Source organism: Stegodyphus dumicola, chromosome X2, assembly GCF_044657685.1.
Source record: "Stegodyphus dumicola isolate Sdum_Otavi_A_Nest chromosome X2, ASM4465768v1".
Taxonomy (NCBI): Eukaryota; Metazoa; Arthropoda; class Arachnida; order Araneae; family Eresidae; genus Stegodyphus; species Stegodyphus dumicola.
Genome location: NC_140781.1, coordinates 183,567,499 through 183,587,357, shown reverse-complemented (window position 1 = coordinate 183,587,357; position 19,859 = coordinate 183,567,499). Strand labels below are relative to the sequence as shown.

Here is a 19,859-nt window from a genome sequence, read left to right as displayed (position 1 = left end):
AGTATCATCAGCATACTTCAAGATGTTAGGTTCCAGTGGTGTAGACATGTCATATATATAAATATTAAATGCTCAGGGGCCTAAAATTGACCCTTGTGGAATTCCACTGAAGATTGATTTGGTGGAGGAAAGAATGTTGATTTTGATCTTGAAGCATCTGTTGGTAATGTAGCTTTGAAGAATTTTAATTAAAAGAAGAGGGGCATCTATAGTAGTGGTGTTTGTAGAGGATAGCGTTATGCCAAACTTTATCAAATGCTTTTTGAACATCATAATAAAGCATGCAGCAGCAGTTTCTTTTTTGTTGAAGGCGTTTAGCGGGTTGTCGACAATATTGGTGCTTTGGTGCACGGTGCAGTGGCCTTGGTGAAAACCAAATTCTGTGTCAGAGAGGATGTTATTGGTATTTAAGAAGGAGATCAGTCTATTGTAGGTAACTTTTTCAAATATATTTTTAAGTGAGGAAAGTTAATTGATGGATCTCTAGTTTTCACTAAGATAGTGAGTGACCTTTGCCAGGTTTTTTGAAAAGGATAATAATTGCAAGCTTACAGAAACTGGGGTAATAATTAATAGTAATGCAGTTATTGAAGATTTTGATGAGTGCAAGGATATAGTGATGTGGTAGCAGTTTGATAGCCTTGTTGGTAATGAGGTCAAATCCATGAACTGTCTTAACATTCAGGTTTTTGATAATGGAAGTGATTTCTTCATGATTAGTTAGTCTGTGGTGATTTCAGCATTCAGTTTTTCTATGTAATTGTCAACATAGCTTATGCTCTCCTCTATTCCATATATCCACTATGTTGCTACTTTTTTTAAAGAAGGGTAGTTTCAAAATATATTTTCATTTGCAATACTTTTTCTTTATTTATCGAAATTAGATTGCTCTGTGATGCAATAATACTTTTAGTTTAAAATCATGCATTGCATTCATTAACTGAAGTTTCTAGGAAGTAAGATCAATGATATGGTTTGTGCATGGATTTTGTGATGGTTAATCGATCAGTGCATATGCTCAATTAAAGTTTAATATTCACAAATGTGAAAATTGTTTTTCTTCAGTTTAAAAAAAAAGTAACATATATTTCTGAGCATTAAAAAGTAGTAAGTTTAAAATTTGCCATAAAGAATTTCATTAAATTTTAACATAGTAATGACCACTGCTGTCATAAATATGGAATAAAAATTACTCTATGCATGCTTTTGCAATAAAAATAAGCATGTGTTGTTATGGCCTTAAGGATGTTTTAAGCTTTAATTTTAAAGCAATTGTTAAAGTTAGTGCATTTTCAAAATTTGTATTCTGTTTATGGTCCTATAATATATTTATTCTTGCATTTTTTTAAAACTTTTTCCCTTTTTTGATACTTGGTATATTGAATATCACATTTTTTTTTTTTTTTTTTTTTTTTTTTTTTTTTTTTTTTTTTTTACAGAGGCTTTAGGAACAACCTGGACAAAGCATTTTTGTCAGTACCAAAAATATCAGAAAAAATTTTCCATGATGCCATATTCTCAGACTGTTGGGAAAATTGTAAGTTACATTTTTTATTAATGTCCATTTAGTTGTTTAGATTATTTTGTGCTTCAAAATTTTAAAATTGATTTATAACATTCTTAACATTTCATTTGAAATGAAGTCTCGTATTTTAAATGTTAATAATTTGTAGATAAAAGTTCAAGAGAGCAATAATGGTAACAATGGGTAATAGGTTACTATTTCACACATAGACAAGTATTTTTCCCATTTTTATTTCACATTTTTTTTATTTATTTATTTTCTACTATTCTGCTGCATTCCGAATGAGCTGTTGTCACCATAGTATTTCATATTTAATTTGACAAGTCTTGGAAATGTAGTCATTCTAATATAAGTTGTACACTCTTTCTGACATTGCTTAATGTAAAATTATTTTCTGATTTAAAAGGAAATAGCATTTTATTTATTTATTTATTTATTTTTTCATTTCATAAGAAGAGTTTACTTGGAAATTTAATCATCTGTGTAATTAATCGTGTATTACACAGAACAGTTTTGTGTTTGAATTGCGTTATAACAGGCTATTTGTATATTTATGCATAAAGGCTTTCAAATAATAAGAAAATTATGGTTTAAATACTTGTTTGCAACTATTTACATTCATAACTAGTTATCATGTGATTTCAAATGCATTGTCACTGTGTTAGGGAGTTACATAGTAATATGTATTAATTATAATAAGTGGTGATCGATAAAAAATTCAACTAAGGGCTTGCACTTTATCTTCTGAAAACAAAATAGCAAATTTTAACTAAGTGTATTGCTTTTTACCAAAATAGAAATGCAGTGCATTAATAAGAAAACATTTTAATTTTATTTTTTTTTAAGAAAATCGCAAAATATCACAAAAATGGCATAAAATAATGAGTAAATTTAATTATGGGTAGAAATCTGGTGATGTAAATAATTAGTTTGAAAGTAACTCACAAATATTTTAATAATTGCAAATGTTTACTTTGCATATTATTGCTTTTGGCAATAGTTCTTATCTTTGGAATCCAATTTGTTTTTAAAAATAGCTAGATGAGTTTTGACTACTTGTGAGTTGGTGAATAAAATTATATTTGGTGTTGATATGGTAATCGTTTTATTTTTTGTAATTCAATGAAACATCCTTGGAATAGTTCCCTTATTCGGTTTATTCAAGAAAATGCATAACTTAAGAATTTAAGAGACTTGCCTGACTTTGCTTGAAAATTTAATCTGAAGGCAGGAGAACACCGTCTTAAAATTTTAGTAATTTTCCAAAACCTTAAAATAGCATATGCTAAATTGTTTAGAAGTGAGTATTCATGCAGCTAAGACTTAATATTTCCATTGGAGTTAATGTTTTTATTTGTATTCTAAATTATGGCATCAGTAAATATGGAGAAAAGTTTCTGATATTGTTTATTATTAAGTAAATATAAACTATTTCTGGAAGAATTTCTTCAGAATTGTAAAATTTCAGATCTTAAGCTTAGACCTTTGAAATTTAAATTTAAGTAGACTAATATCAGAGGGATGGATGAATTGAACTTCAAATACACAAAAGTATGCTGTGTAGCAAAGATCGTTTAATATGGGATTGCTAATAAAATGATATACTTATTTTAGAAATGTTGATAAGTTTATCAGCACCACACCCAGTAAAATACTGCTCTGGGCAAAAATTTAATAAGACCCAATTTTGAATAGATCTTTTAGTCTGTAGTTAGTCTGGTTCAAATCTGTAATACAGTAGACTCCCAAGTATCCAACCTAATGCGGCGAAAGGGCAGGTGGGATAACAAAAAAGTTGGATAGACTGGAGTTCTATGAACTCATTTCTTTGCCCCACCAATAACAGAAGACAAAGTTTTTATACCAAACCTCACTGTTGTAATGCTCATTTTCTCACTTTTTATTTAGTATAAAGCCCTTCATTTATCTCAAGCCATGTAGAATGTGAACACAGCCTGGTGAATCATAGAAGCAGTTGCCAGTAATGTATCAAGTTAAAATAGAAGGCTCTGTACTGGTAGTTTATAAATGTTTATGTACTGCACTGCATGGTTCAAGCATTTATCAGAGAAAACATAAAAGAAAATAAATAATAAAAATATAAAGAATATAAACTATTCACATTTTTAACATGAATTCTGTAATGCTTACTTAAAAGTAGGAAACATGATCAGAACATTAACATAATTTATAGACCTAATTCTTAAGAAAATTGATTCAAACTCATTTTTCACTGATAAATGATTATACATATATGAAAAGGCAGCTCTAAGATGAGAGTCAAAACTTACAGTTTTTAGTATTTAAAAAAGTCCTTAATAGATGACTTCTGCATTTTAGCTCTCTTCTGTGATGCAAAGTCCCTCCACTTATGCAAACAGATGATGTCAGCTGGCATTTCTTCCTTCTGCTGACTACTGAGACGCTGCCTCAGTTGTCTTGAGCCCTTTCGAATGTGGGATGAGATTTCTCGTCATCTAAGGGTTCCTGCTCCCCTTCTTCTATTATATCTCCTTATGTCACCATTTCTATAATATTGTTGTCAGTTATTTCATGAACTTCGTCTTTTGCCATCCATTCTGTAATGCCCTCTGCGGTGATATGCTCACAGCCCGGCACCTTTTTCAAGCAATGAAACAAGTTCAGCATTTCGATCTTCCACTTCAGTTTTGCATATTGGTTCATGGTTGGCATGTCCACCTTCATGGTTCAAAAGAATTTTTGAAGACCTAATAAGTGATATCTTCGGAATCTCTTCCCATGCTTCCATCAACCACCTTATGATATCTAGCATGTCAATCCTTTTCAAAGTGGTTACATAGTCTTCATTATTATCAATCACTGATATCAATTGAATTGAGAAGACACCAGCAATATTTTTTCTGTAGCTGTTCAAGGATTCCTTAGTCCATGGGCTGACAAACTGCTGTTACATTGGGTAGTAAAAATAAAGCTTTGATGTCCCCATATGTGAGCTCATCCATGGCTGGATACAAAGGTTGGTTGTCAAGAATTAAGAGAGCTTTTTCTTGGCAAACTATTGTTTTTCTACAGTTGGAAAGAATTTATTTTGGAAATAGGTTTTTAAAAGTTTTTGAAAATTTTGAGTTTTTGAAAAAATCGAGCAGAAAATTGAAGGTGGTGTGCTGCATAAGCTAGTGGAAGAGAATAAAATTAAGAATCATGCTAAAAGGTAAGCATAAAGAAATTGACAGAGCTTTTTTTTTAATGTGTGTGTAATATTTATTCCTGATTTTTTAATTTTTTAAAAATTCTAGGTTTTAAAAGTTCTTGGATTTTCCTATTAATATCAACCTAAGCTTGTGATTTCGAGTTGCATGGCTCCAAGCCAAAATGGTGACTCATTCCTTGCTTTTCTTGTATCCTGGTGCAGTGGCTTCTTTTTTTGATGCAAGTGTTTTTGCAGAGAGCATCTTATAATTTAAACCTGTCTCGTCGCAGTTGTATAACTGCTTCCAAGAAATTTTCTCTTTGTCTATAAACTTTTAAAGGTGCTCTTTGATCTTTGATCTTTGAACACAGGTACAGCCTCTTTATCAGCAGATGATGATTCTGCACTTACAGTAATCTGGCGAATGCTGAATAATTTTTCCATTGATCTAACCATCCATCACTAGCAGTAATCTCTGAATCTTGCCCTTCTATTTGTCACTTAAATTCCAAAGTTTTTTCGTGCAATTTTTTATTGGTCCAGTTACAAGTACACCTTTTCCTCTTAAGTGTTCATGCCACAAAACTAAAGCTCTGTCAATTTCTTTATGCTTACCTTTTAATTAAAAATATTAAAAAATTAATATTTTTAAGTTCTTAATTTTATTCTCTTCCACTAGCTTATGCAGCATGCCACCTTCAATTTTCTGCTCGATTTTTTTTCCAGTCCCACACTGTACTTTTCCCAACTCGTAACTCTGAAGCTATATTGTTTGCTTTTACACCAGTATCTAGTAGCTGTATAGTGTGTAATTTCTCCTCTGTTGTCGCTACAACTTTTTTTCATTTATCACCCATTTTGAAAGTATCAGTAATACTTAGTATTATATTGTAGTACACTTAAAAAACATTAAACACACCCCCAAGAACAATTTACAAATACTGTTATAAATACAGTTATAAAGTAATCAAGAACAATTTACAATACAGTTATAAAGTAATCAGGAACAGAGGCAGGCATACTGTATTGAGGTCTGCCACTTACTGATGAAGCAATTAACAAAGAGCAGAATGCTACGCTTTTCCTGTCACAACTTGTATTTTACACACAATACGTAGGAGGATCGTAGCAGGCACCTGCCTTCAACACCTTGGCCATGTAATTTGCTCCTCATTTAATTACAATAAAGGAAAACTAGACTAGATAGTACAAGGGCCGGGTAGTCATGAATCGGATACTTGGAATTTACTGTATTATCTTCAGGCATAATATTGTTATGCATACAAAATACAGCAACATTATTTAAATTTTTTAGTTGTAACTGAAATTTGACTTTTGTATAAAATGAGGACAAAGTACCAATTTTTTTTAATTTGAATGCATGTTAGGGTCAATCATTTTTCATAGTACTGCTTCATTCTTTTGCAGATGAATGGTGAAACTGTGACAGTGAAAGAATGCATTGGGTAATGTGCCTTTGTAATTTATTTACATGCATTTTAAAAGTGATGTGTGTTTTATGTTTACAATGCTTTACGCTACTCGTGTATTTTATGCTTATAATGCAGTTTACGAATTATCCCCCCCCCATTTTCACACCTCTCTTGGATGGGCATTAGACTAATAAATAATGTTTAAAAAATAAGAGTTAATGAATCCCTTGGGCGTTAATGATACTTTTTAATACAACAGTATGACGTGTCATGTATGCTTTCATGTATGACTTATTTTGTGCTTATTACTGTATTCAAAGAACATAATAAGCTTTCTTGCATTTTCCATTCATTACTGTAGTGGATATAAATGCTGTGCTCAAAATATATGTATGCTGCAGGTAAAAGATGATGAACCCTCGCCTCTGGGTCACCACTGTTGTAGCTGGTAATAATTTTGGCTGTTGTAGATCTTTGGTCACGGCAAATAATGCATAGCAATCTGCTTTCCTCTGGAATCAATGCATCGTCGACGACACACTGCTGGCCAGCGACTTGTCCTTTCAACATCCATACACCACTTCCGTTATGTGCTCACAACAACTGCACATGAACAGCCCACTAAACACGTCATTTGTGATATTGATGTCCCCAGTCGCTGAGCCCATAACAATTTGACCTTTATCGGAGTCTAATAAATCGACTGCTTTTCCCATTATGTCAATGATCGCACTTTGTTTGGAAAAAGAATGCATAGCCACTTTATGTACTCTAACATCAGCCGTGCATGCACAGTGGTTTTGTCCCAATCTTATAGATGGAGGGGGGTCATAATATAATGTCTCTTTGATGTATATATGAATTACAGTAGTCCAAAGAATTTGAGTTTTTGCATAACTATGTTATTTACATATACTTAATTACCTTTATATCATTAACTTTTCATCTTTTGCTTTCTTTCATCATCTAGTTTTTTATGAGCTGTTTTACTATTTAATTGTATAAAAATCAGGCAGGTTAAAGTATCATAATTTCTAAAAGTGTATTCTCAGTTCTGTAAAGCATGTCACTCTTGACATGTAAATTTATCTAATCCTTTAATTTGTCTTATTCAGGAGGCAGTGTGACTCTATTGACAAGCGATTTTGTTTTGACTTAATCGCAGAAGATAAACCTGCACCATATACTTTTCAAGCTTTGTCAGAAGAAGATAAAAATTTATGGTTAGATGCTATGGATGGCAAAGAACCTGTAAGTGCAGAATAATTTAAAATTTTCTCTATGAAATTCATAATGGATTCATACAAAATTAAGCTTTATTAATGTAATTAAAGATGAATTATGTATGGAGTAAGAAAGCAAACTAGAAAATCTTAATGCAGTATGCTCTTGTGTCAGTCATCTCCAGTAGAAAACCATCATTAAAAGAGATTCAGTTTACAAATATCTGATATTGCATGGCCTTGTAGAAAGAGATAATTGTGTAATGAATCCTGGATGCAGCCAGAACAATGCTTAGAATTAGTTTCAAGTGTCTCTCAATTTGCCCAGTTTGAAGGTGGTGCCAGGACATTATAATTGCATATCTCCTGAACAAAGCAATATCCTGAAACCAGCATTTTTCCTCCTCCACCTTTAGTCTCCCTATATGCCATGTTAAGATACTGGAATGCTTTTTTTTTTTTTTTGAAAATATTTTAACTACATATAAAATATAAAATTATGTTTTTTCGCTGGTTAAGTTCTGATCAGCTTTGGAGCCTACTGTTAAATGTTTGTTCTGTATGAAATTCGAAGTTGAATATAGTAAAATAATAAGTAATGTTCTTATCTTTCTGTCAGTGCTCAGATGGACTTTATAATATCATTTTATGATCAAATTTGAGTGTTGCATGTATATATATATTTAGTGCTTAATTTTGAAATTAAGCTTCTTTAAATTTATATATCCTCTTAAACAAATACATTTTGATGCATTTCGAAGGTGTGTTCAGGAAGATTTTTAAGGCTTATTTATGATGCATTTAAAAGTTTTTTTACGCGTGCTTTAGATTTCTATGTTAAACAAAAAGTGCTTGCATTAAAATTTATGTATTTATTTAAAGTAACAGTTATTTAAAGGCCCACCAGCAGCCGAGCGGTAAGAGTATTGAACACTGGTAGTTCACTCTGGGGTTTGAATTTTGGTGAAAATGTTGCATAGGCGTTTTAGTGGTTTTCCATATGTGTAAATGTCTATTGGATCCAGTTTTCTTTAGAAAGTCCTCCATGAAGGCATCCCTCCCCTTAAGCAGATAGCCCTTGAGTGTTTTGCTATAATTAAATAAACCAAACCAAGTATTTGAAAAACAAGAAATAACTGTAGTTCTCAGCCTTTCAGCTAAGCTAGCATCAGATTTTATATACTTTTAAATTTGTTTCAGTTTTTACTTTAATTTTCCTAAAATTTTATACCATTTATCTTTAACATATATTTCTATTACATCTACTTTCCTATTACAACTACATTGCAGTGATGAACTACAGAATATACATTTTTACATTGGGAACTATATTTAACATGGACCTGTAGCATAGGCTGGCCTTTGAAAGCATGGCTGAGCAATCCACAAAAGTGTACTCTGTCCTAAGTGTGTCCCAGTGGTGTAGAGAAGACAAAGCTTTCCTGTTGATGTCTAATAACTTGTAGGGGCAATCACTCAAGCCGTATGTAGACTTCATTCTAGTGCAGGAATGAGATGTCTGTCTTGCAGGCCTTTGTCAAAATGTAGTACAGTCAAAAGTCTTTAATTCGGACGTCCATAATCCAGAATGATCTATGATCCGGACCTTAAAGGTACAAACTTTCTGCGCATGTGCGTTTAATGTATAACGGACAGTATAAGCTAAGTGATGCTAAAGCAAAGTTTAAAGTTTAAAGAAATTAAACATTTAGCAGTAGTAGCAATAAAAGCTCCCTGAGATATCATGTTGTGCAGACATTGAAGACAATAAAAGATTTTGAACTTAACCAATTTATTAACAATATAATAAAGAATAAAAACACAGAAAATAAATTTCAACAATATCAGAGTCTTAGGAAAAATATAATATAACCATCATTCATCAAATAATATTTTTACCTGGTCTCTAAAACACTGGCATTCAATACAAATAAAAATGTCCTAAACATTAATTATGCGTCCTAAAAATGAAGTTGGCTACACATTCAAAACGTCCATGATCAATGGTTGAGAAAAACACCTGAAATTTAAATCAAGTTCTTGAAAACACTTAAAACCGGCCTAACTCCGTTTGCACGAGGAATTGCCGCTCACGTGTTTTAAATGCTGCCTTCATTGAAGAACATGGGTGCCGCCCACAGCAGTCACTCATATGGTAGCCTCTGGAACCAAAGAAATTTATTCTGGAACCATCTTATGGATATGAACCAAGGAACTCATTCCGGAACAACCATCCCGCGGACAGGCACCAAGGAACTTTATTCAGGAACAGCCATCCCGCAAATCGGAACCAAGGCACTTTATTCACTGGACTGCATGCATCCTTCTGAAGGGGCTGGAAACCACTCACTCAAGTGCCAGGAAAGCAGGAACTAGAAGGGGTTGAGCCAGAGTGACGCAAGATACTTATAGTAGAAGTAGGAATGACGTCATCTCACGGCAACTAATCAGCTATCGGCACGAATCGGCTTTTCAGATGACGTATCATCACGTTTCGTTTTTGCATCTCAATTAGGTTGAAACAGTCCGTTCACAACGCAAACAGTGGCAGCAAGAAAAAGAAGTAGAAGTAACTACTATATCACATTAAAATAAGAACTAAACTAAATAAACATTTCAAGAAGGAGAGATGATGCAGTAAAAAATTTAAAATAAGCTATATTTTCCAACACTAAGCTAAAATTATCTAATTATCTATTTCAGTTAATGTTGCAGATTGCATTGTTCCTTAATCTTCTAATTGGATCTGGCTTATTATTTTTTGCAGACTCTTAGAGCAATTTCATAAAAGTAAGCTTGAACTTTCAATTATGTCAAAAAGAATTTCCGATTCTGGAGCTGCCAAAGGATCTACAAAGCAAAAGCATGTTTCGATGTCCATCAAACAAAAAGTGGAATTGCTGCAAAAAATGGATAAGGCCATATCCTTTGTTTCTCTAACCATTCCGAAATCGGTTTATCAATTTCATGCTGCTCTGCGGGGAGGGGGGGAACGCCGCGGCACGCAATGAACTGAAATGTGATCTGTCAGCACTATCCTTATCTTCAGGGCAGATGTTTTTATTTTATTCGGCTTATAATTCCTTACTAAATGCAGTATTTCATCTCGATGTACTCCGTCTTTGATATGATTTAAATCAAATTCCTCGTCATTATAAATATCACGAATACACATCAAATAGTTTTCTGGTTGCAATTTTCTAATTTCGACTATGAGTAATGTATGCTTTACGCATGCGCGCGTTGAAAGAAATGTTTAATAAAATAAACAAATAAATATTAAACTTTTTTTTTTTTTGTAAATTTTGATACCCTTTAGATCATAATTGCTGTTTATTTCATAAATTATGGTTTCATATTATTAATTTTATAATTTCTGCATGCCATCTTAGCAGATTTAAACTGATGATCTATAATCTGGAATCCCCGAAGTCCCAATGAGTCCGGATTAAAGACTTGACTGTACTTAATGAGAAGAAATAAATCCAAATGCTCTTGTTCATCACAGTAATGTAATTGAATGAGTAATTTAGTCAGCAGTATTCATACTACTAATAGTTCAAAAGCTGTCATATTATGTATTTTTACTATATATGTTAGATGTAACAGAAATGTATTTTATGTATTGATGTGTAAAATTTCAAAGTGTTTAAAACTTGATGTTGGTTTAGCTAAAAGGCTGAGAACTGCACTTATTTCTTGATGTTTCAAATAATTGTCTGTTGTATTACAATGTGTATATATATATATATATATATATAAATTTAATGGAAGTACTGTTTTCTGCTTAACTTACAGAAATTTAGAATGTATAAAAAAGAGTTATTTCAAATACATTTTGAGTGAGTGTTAAAAATCATAAATATACCTTCTAAAACGGTATGCAAACTCTAATAAACTTAATTTTAAGTATGGAAAATACATTTATAACTGGCAAATTGTGTCTATGTTCTAAATTAACTTCTTATATATATATGTAATATATTCAGGAGCAGGAATTTTGATAGTGTAGAAGTGTTGATCCATAATGACTAGGAAATTGGAGGCGAAGGCCGATTAAATCTTCAATTTTATTTTCAGCAACATGTGGCAGCTACACACAAGTCGGCACATTACATGTGCCTGTTCCAAAAGGCTGACATTTTTTATAACTTTGTAGCAAGAAAACAGCAGCAGACAGACAGCAGTCTAGCTAGGCCAAAGCGTAGAAAGTGCGTATAGTTCAGGATGAAATCTTAAGTCAAATTGAGTTAGTTTTGGTTCTCAAAGCATTTTGATTGGATAGTTAATATTGTTGTAAAATTATTATTGGCTGCTTGAGTTTTAGTTCAATTTACATCACCAGAATTACATAAGAGTCATATGACATAGATTTTTCTCAAAATGATACAGTGCAAATAGATGTTGCTATTTTTAGAATAGAGATGGAAAATTAATTTACGCTGCTAATTTAATCTTTTACATATTCTTTATTTTTCTTACATATTCCCCCCCCTTCAAAAAGAAAATGGCATAGCGACAGAGAGGCCTTTTTAAAGAAAAGGCATTAAAGCACTAGAAAATGAAAAAAACATAAATCATAAAATTTTGATCCTGCAAAGTATAATTTATAAATATCAATTTTTTAAAATAATTTTTTAATTTTTAGAGTCCTATTGAATTTTTCAGCATTTCGTTCCAAAAGTCTTTTTGCTTGAGAGTTCACAGAATCATAATTCTTCGGGCAAGGTTCTTGTTATCACAGAATATCACAAAATAAAACTTTTACATAATCATTACTTATAATTAAATGTAATGCACATAAATATTTATGATACTAATTTACATACTGATAAATTATATTTTAATACCATAAATATAATATGAGTAACAGTTTCAGAAATTATGATTTCACCGTTATTATCTTTCATTTACAATTCCTGATTTTACCAAACTGGAAGGCCTCAAATACTTCTAAACAAACACATCCATCAATAGGCTGACCTCTTAAGTTCAATTTCCCTTTAGTTCAATTTACATCACCAGAATTACATAAGAGTCATATGGCATAGATTTTTCTCGAAATGATGCAGTGCAAATAGATGTTCCTATTTTTAGAATAGAGAAGGGAAATTAATTTTGCACCGCTAATTTAACCTTTTGCATATTCTTTATTTTTCTTACATATATATAATACATAGACGCATGTATGTAGTATATGCAGACTTTGATCAAACATGGATTTAATATTTACAGTATTTCTGGATTGATTTTTATGATTTTATTTTTAATATCGGACACAATAATTATTTCCTTATTTAGAGTAATTTGTTACAGGCTACATTAGATTCATTCTATTATGTTTATAATTTTATGTGTTATTTGCGTCTGGTTTCAGAATTAGTTCGCGCCACATGTTATGCATTTAACTCAATGAAAGGTTATATAGTTGTTTTATGCTGTTATTTGGATCTTAACAGATTTTGGTTTTGTGGAAAACTGAACAAATGCTGTTCTTGTTGCAACCTGACAGTGGTTTATAGCTTAAGCATGCATTTTTTGTTTGTTTTTTATATTAGCATGTGCCAGTGTGAACATGTATTGGTTTTAAAGACTTTCTATGTTTACAATATTAGCCCCATTTGTCGCATCTTGCAGCACATAATTGAATATTTGTTTTTAGAACTATTTCTTGTATATAGTATTTTTTTTATTTATTACAATATATATATGCTTATCACAGACACAGACAAGGCATAAATTTTTTCATCAAAATATGCCCTCCCCCCCACAATCTAAGAAATTTCAAATTGTTAGAAATTGTATTTTACAAAATTTAGTTTTATTAATTCGGTTAAAATGCCTCCCTGTCCTGTTTATGTAGTATTTAGTTAAAGCTCATAAGCTGATACTGGAATTTATTTATATATCTGTAAAATGTACTGTATTTGTCAGTTTATAAAATGCAGCCTATTTTTTAAGGAAAATGGGTACATTTCTAATCGTCTTTACCAAATAACTTAAGTACTGTAAATTACATGCAGCTGGTGTGTAAAATTGCATATGTGAATTTAAGATTGATTTTAGGAAAAATTCTTTGTGCTCAACTTGCTGTTTTTGGATTGGTAAAAGACTAGACTTCATTCAAAATTCATTCAAAGACTTCATGCGAAAAATGTGTGAAATGCACACTGTTCTAAAAAAAAATTGGAGAGTGCAGAATTGTGTTGTATGCCAGGGAAATAGAAGTGTTTTTTTTTTTTTTTTTTTTTTTTTTTGTTGTTTGTGTGTGTGTCTATGCTCTTGTGTATTATTTTTTTTTATTTCTTTTACCTTTTCAATTACAGGTGAGCAGTGCTGCAGGAAAGAATTTAAAGCAGGAAGGATGTATGTATATGTTTTCTGTTTTGCAGGTTTTTATCTGTGTTTTTAGTATATGTTAAAGTAAAATTTTATTTTCATTTATCAGCTTATTAACACATCAAGGAGAAACTAAGTTAGCAATAAATGCCTGACCTTTATAAAGAAAGGTAAAAAATGCTAAAAGTTATAAATTAGCAGTTCACAATGTCTTTTATTGTGAAATTCTGTCGTTATATAGTGTCATTTACATCCAAAATGAAATTGAATAGTGGTGATGAAAACCTTAAATAATGTTGCATTCCTCTACATATATTTCTTTCTTTAATTGTATTGAAATTATAATATACTTTTCTGATTTATATTTTGTGACATTCAGAAAAGAAATGCAGAAACAAATATTTATGAATTTTTAAAAGTGAAATTTTTCTCAAGGTCAATTTTTTAACTTAGCAGTAGTATTTTTTTTTTTTTTTTTTTTAAACTTTCCACATATGGCTCCTCCAATTTGAGTGGGGTCATCAAGTTTGTCCGCTTCTATACATCATGTGAAAAATCACAAGCAAAGATTTTTTCCCCCTTGATTTCAATAAGAATCCTGCACTTTTTCTGTGCATGGTAAGTAGTCATTATTTCAATGATAGATGGCTCTACAGGGTCCATTTCACTGTCTGTGCAACGAAACGGACCCTGCAGAGCATAAAAGCTGTAAATTTATCAGAATGTCCCAATGATGCCAGCTTGCCAGTACTCACCTTGTAGAAAGACATTTTGCCAGGTATATACGACCAAATTCTATAAAAAGGGAATGTAGAAGGCAGTGTTGTGTGTTGTTCCAAGAAAGAAAACCTGTAAAGAGACATGCATTTGATTTGAAAAGTGTCAAATTAGATTAGATTTTGGGGGCCATGCTCCAAAGTTTGTCATAAGTGGGGAAACTTTGCATAATAATAATGAGTAAAAATAATAATGCTAACTTTATTTCTAAGGTCAGTATAAACAATTTTAATATTTATAAGCTAAAACTTTTTGTCATTTTAAATATTTCTTTTTTTTTCTATGTATGTAATATAAAAAAAAGACTTTTTTTTTTTTTACAATTTTTATATTTTCTGTTTTATTGCAAAATTTTTGTAAAATGTGTTGCAAGAAATTGGTTAATAATTGAATTCATCTAAAACTAAAAAATTTATATGCATTTTTTAACTTGCAAATTATACCTACTCACTGAAATCGCATGCACCGTATTATTTACAATTTAAAATTACAAAAAGGAATTAAAATTCTTATATGATTTAAAAACTGTTAAAGATGTGAATAGTAATAAATATAGACATAGAAAAAAAATTATCCTGTATTTCAGAGGCAGAAAGTATGAAAAATTATCCGTACATAGAGAGTTAATGAGTGAAACTGTCTTCATATGCTTCGTCATAATCCTTCCTAAGAATGATGGAGTAGTCTTTTCCTAAGAATCTTGAAGTCTATTCCTGGTGGAGAAAAGAAATCATGGATGACTGTAACTGGTCAACATTAATGCTCACACAGTCTGCATCTGTGTGTTCTACCACCTGACCCAGGGACCATCCCCCTGAGAAAGTCTTCCAAAGCTTAGTACTTCCATTAGTCTTTATCCTTGGCATTATGTGTCAAAGGATGTCTGCTTGCCGGGAAGATAATATACCATGAGTATCGTATTGCCATTAGCTTGTTACAAAATAAATTATTTATCTGACCATATTTTTTTTCCATTAGTGCCAGACCAGTCATGATGTTGATGCCATGTGGCCTTAAACGTGGATGATGCTGAGTTAACAGAAACATGAAACAAGCATCTGCTTCAGTCCCCCAACCAGATGAGTCCAGTGAACTGTGCACTGCTGACGGCTTGCCATGCCAATTGGGATAGTTCGCTTTCCTGCATTAATTGGTCAGGCATGGACTGTCTCAGCATCTGTTACCAATTTTACTTTCTTCCATTTTTCATAGATACTAACAATGATAGTTCATGAATACTCAACGAGGGGTGTTGCTTCAGAAATATTAGTCCCCAGCCTCTGGAATATTGCAATCTAGCCTTAATCAAAGTTACTTAAATCAGCAGTCTTTCCTATTACATTCACACATAGTTGACAGATTCATGCCTTAGTATCTCTACCAGCCGATAAGTAATATTACCACCTTGTCTGATATTGTCTGTCATTCTGACAAATACACTGTTATAATGTGCAGGTGGTCATGGTATTTTAGCTGATCAATTACTGGTCTATATGCAAAATAGGTTAATGCATTTGCTAATGCTATGTTAATAAACAGAGCATTGTAAAAATATTAACAGTTGCCTGCTAGCAGAGGTTTTTATAGCTAAGTATGCAAAATAAACTCAGGATAAAGATAAAAAGTTTGCTAAATCAAGCATTTAGTATGTACACCTCCCATAAATCGGCCTACATCACAGCCATAGATATTTTTTTGCAGTAGTTTGGTTCCCATATTCATACAATATAATATTTAGAATCACTATTACAGTCAGTATCTCATAAATATAAGAAAAATTACTTTTATACTAACAAATACATTACATCCAGTGCAAGCATGGTGTACCTTTTAAAAAAAACCTGTTTTGTAATTCCTATACTGTAATCCGATTTGTAATTTCAAATTGTGGGATTGTCAAAATCTTAATTAAGTAGGCATGATGAAGAGAATTTCTAACTTCATTTTGGCTTGAAGTGCCAACAGCTTTCGCAGAAAATATAAGTAACTAATAATATTTTCAAGAAAGCAGAGAAGTAAGTTAAAATTCTTCTTAATTCAAATTTCAACAACTCAAGAAATCACTCACAAAACAGATACCAAAGTCTGTGAGCGAGAAAATTTAAAACAGATCATTCTGCTACAAATTTAGTTCCAACACTCCATTGAACTAATAGCTTTTCAGTCCTCTTATTTAATCAAATCCCAAGGGGAGCATATCAAAACTTCTTTAAAAGAATCACCCCTAGGCTCTCAAAAACTGTTTTCAGAAAGTATTCAGAATGTTGCCAAAATCATGAGAAATCACCAAATGTCATTAATGCACTATGAGCATTTTTGTCTTCATAGTTGCCTTTAAGCTACTGTTACTATTCCAGGGTTGTTTTATTGACAATTATACATACTACTGACTATAAATAAACTATCCACATACGGGTACCGTTAGTGTCCCAAATTAAAGATCATACAAAATTACCTAAAAAAATATACCAAATAACTAAACAAGTAGTACTTATGCTACAAATATATGAATCTAAAGTGCTACATCTGAAAATCATTCCCAATTACATAAGTCCCAATATGCCATTACATAAGAGTAGCAATGCAGATACTTTTTATCCAATCACAGTTTAAAATTTAAAGAAACCGAATCTATAAATACCCCTTTGCCGAAATATGCACCCACTTTCCTACCCTTTTCTTCCTCTGTTTACACTTGTCATTCTGCTATCTATGTCATCCATTATATCAAGTTGTGATCAGTTATATAAAATTGTGGTGTTTTTTGCATCCATAATAACGATGTGTAAAGTAGAATATCTGTCCTAAAGAATTAGTTATCAGGAAATAAAAGTATTGAATCTATGCCATGTCTACCAGAATTATTACAAAAATGCTACATTGCTACACCTTCAAATTGTAATAATAATGCTTTTCACTCCTTTAAACAACTCATTTTAGAAGTCAGATGTAAGGAATTCATACTATAATTTTCATTTTTGATGACAGAAACAAATTTGATGATCTTCTTCATCATATTTGATTGATGAACACAATGATGATGTTTAAAATTCAAAGCAAATAATTTTGCAGCATACTTCATTATTTGACCTTGACCTGTATTTTTTCCTAATCAAAGTTGTGAGTTCTGAAGTATTGACTTTCAATAGTAATGCAACATTTTATTCTCCTAATTAGACTTTTGAACTTGCAAATGCATTTCCGTTGTATTCAAGACAGGTTAAAAATCCGGTCTGACTACTTTTACTCTAATATAAATTCTATAAATATCTTGAGATTAGAAAACAACTATGCAGACACACAAGATGACACTCCAAAGGTGAAAAACTTGCAGATGTGGCATACTTCCAACACATAGTTTTATTTCTTGGAACTAATTCTTTTGAACACATTCTTCTTTATGCATCATCATTATGGATGTTATAAGCACCCCAAAATTTTTTTTAACTGATCGCGTCTCAAGACAATGGACATGTAGACAGCAGTGTGACACATGCAAGCAGAGAGAGGAGAAGGCAGGAATGTGAACTCATATAAGCTAAGTTGCATTTTTTGAGTCAATTTCTTTGTTTAAATTTTAAACTGTAATTGGATAAAAAGTATCCACAATGTTTCTCTTACGTAGTGTCATAATATAGATTAATTCTCAGGCGATGCACCTTCAATTCATGTATTAGTAGTTTTAAGACAGCAAGGGAATGTAGCCAAATTAAAATGAGGAATTGGAAGGAGTAAATCTAGTAGTTTTCTTTCATATTTTATATCTCTCCCATGTATATATATATATATATATATATATATATATATTGTCAAGCATGTGTTGTCTCTATCATGGTAAATCATTTTCCTGTTGTAAACGTTTAAGTGTGATCATGTGACAGAATCATATTTTACTCTATACTTCGATCTTTCTTTATGTTAAGCTATTCAGTTATCTTTCATAAATAACATATCAGAATTTGTTTTTTAGTTTCTCTTGATGATGCTGGCTTTGCATTTGTTCAGTGGTGCATAAATTATATTGAATCAAAAGGGCTTGTCGATCAAGGTCTTTATAGACTTGTTGGTGTAAATTCTAAAGTGGCAAAGTTAACACAGCTTGCATTAGGTAAAATATGTTTGATTATTTTAATTATATATGTATATTTTACCTGGAATTAAACTTAACTTTCCTTTAAACTTGGCTTTCCTTTATTTCAGAAAATAAAGGTTCTCTCTTATCACTAGATGAAGAAGAGTGTGAATTAAAAACTGTCACAAGTGCATTAAAGAATTTTTTCAGGTATGTGTGCTATTTTATGCCAGCTTGGGTTTCCAAAGAATAGTTTCAAAAAATGTTCCACTTATTAGGTTTTGGGAGGGGGCAGAGGCAGAAATTTTGTTTGTTTGTTTTTATATCTCGTGGTCTTTAAAACCTCTTGACTAGCTATATTTATTTGCATCTGGCCTAAGTAAGTATCGCTGTCACAAAGTCTCACAATTCATAATTTGAATTGTTTGGCGTTTTTCTGTAATTAATCTGCATCTTTACATTTACTCTAAAATAGAGCAGATGCATTTTTGTGATAAATAGCTCTCTATAAAATGGCAAATTTAAAAGCAGAAGGTTCTGTCAAAGTTCTCATTTTGAAATTGATATGTTCCAAAATGAGCATATTCTTAGTTCTACAGTTTTTGCTGAAAGAGTCTGTCTGAATATAAGAATATTTGATAAATGCTGAAATTGTCTTATAGTCATCATACAGAAATGAAATATAGAAATGTACGATTAAAACAGAGCTTTGTTTTTAAAAACACAGTATCAAATTTAGCATAGTCAAAGCTAGAGGAACAGGGTATGTTTTCTTGCTACTGTAGACACTGAATATGATTCGGCCTTATAATTAAATTTTACAGTACTTTTTCTCCTCTGTTGCTTCTATAACCATTCTTCTAAAATCCATTGTTTAATACCGTTAATCTCTGTAAAATACTGTGCGAATTGAATTTTTTTTTTTTTTTTTAATTTGTAATGACAGATCACAAAGAAAGCTGTAGAGTGAACAAGCAAAGATGAAAGAGAACAACAAAACTAAAAGTGTCCACAATATAATCTATAAATCTATTTTGTGTCTCGTCTCCCAATATCTCTCCCAGACTGATCCAGCATTAAGTGCAGAGCAACAACTCAGATCTGAGGCATCCATTGCCTCATGGAAGTTGCATATTTTACAAATAATAATGGTGTAGCAATCACATGGTTTGTAAAGCCTTGGTAGTTGCTTGCTCGTGTCACCATCTATTAACACCAGTGAGAAGTGCTACATTGCATGAGCAAGACCCAAACCTGGATCGGTTTATTACAAGTTAAATTCTTTACTGCTAGCCAATAAGAGCAACGTTGTACTAGG

At 31.7% G+C, this 19,859-nt stretch overlaps 1 protein-coding gene across 1 annotated transcript in view; it reads left to right on the top strand.

Moving 5' to 3' along the window:
• LOC118188001 (rho GTPase-activating protein 26-like) overlaps window positions 1-19,859 on the top strand; it is a 187,672-nt gene that overhangs the window by 107,890 nt on the left and 59,923 nt on the right. Inside the window, exons 11-16 of the mRNA XM_085809677.1 lie at window positions 1,440-1,537; window positions 6,126-6,163; window positions 7,246-7,381; window positions 13,680-13,719; window positions 18,440-18,577; window positions 18,670-18,751. Coding sequence (XP_085665803.1) covers window positions 1,440-1,537; window positions 6,126-6,163; window positions 7,246-7,381; window positions 13,680-13,719; window positions 18,440-18,577; window positions 18,670-18,751 — 532 coding nt within the window. The remainder of the gene's footprint in view (window positions 1-1,439; window positions 1,538-6,125; window positions 6,164-7,245; window positions 7,382-13,679; window positions 13,720-18,439; window positions 18,578-18,669; window positions 18,752-19,859) is intronic.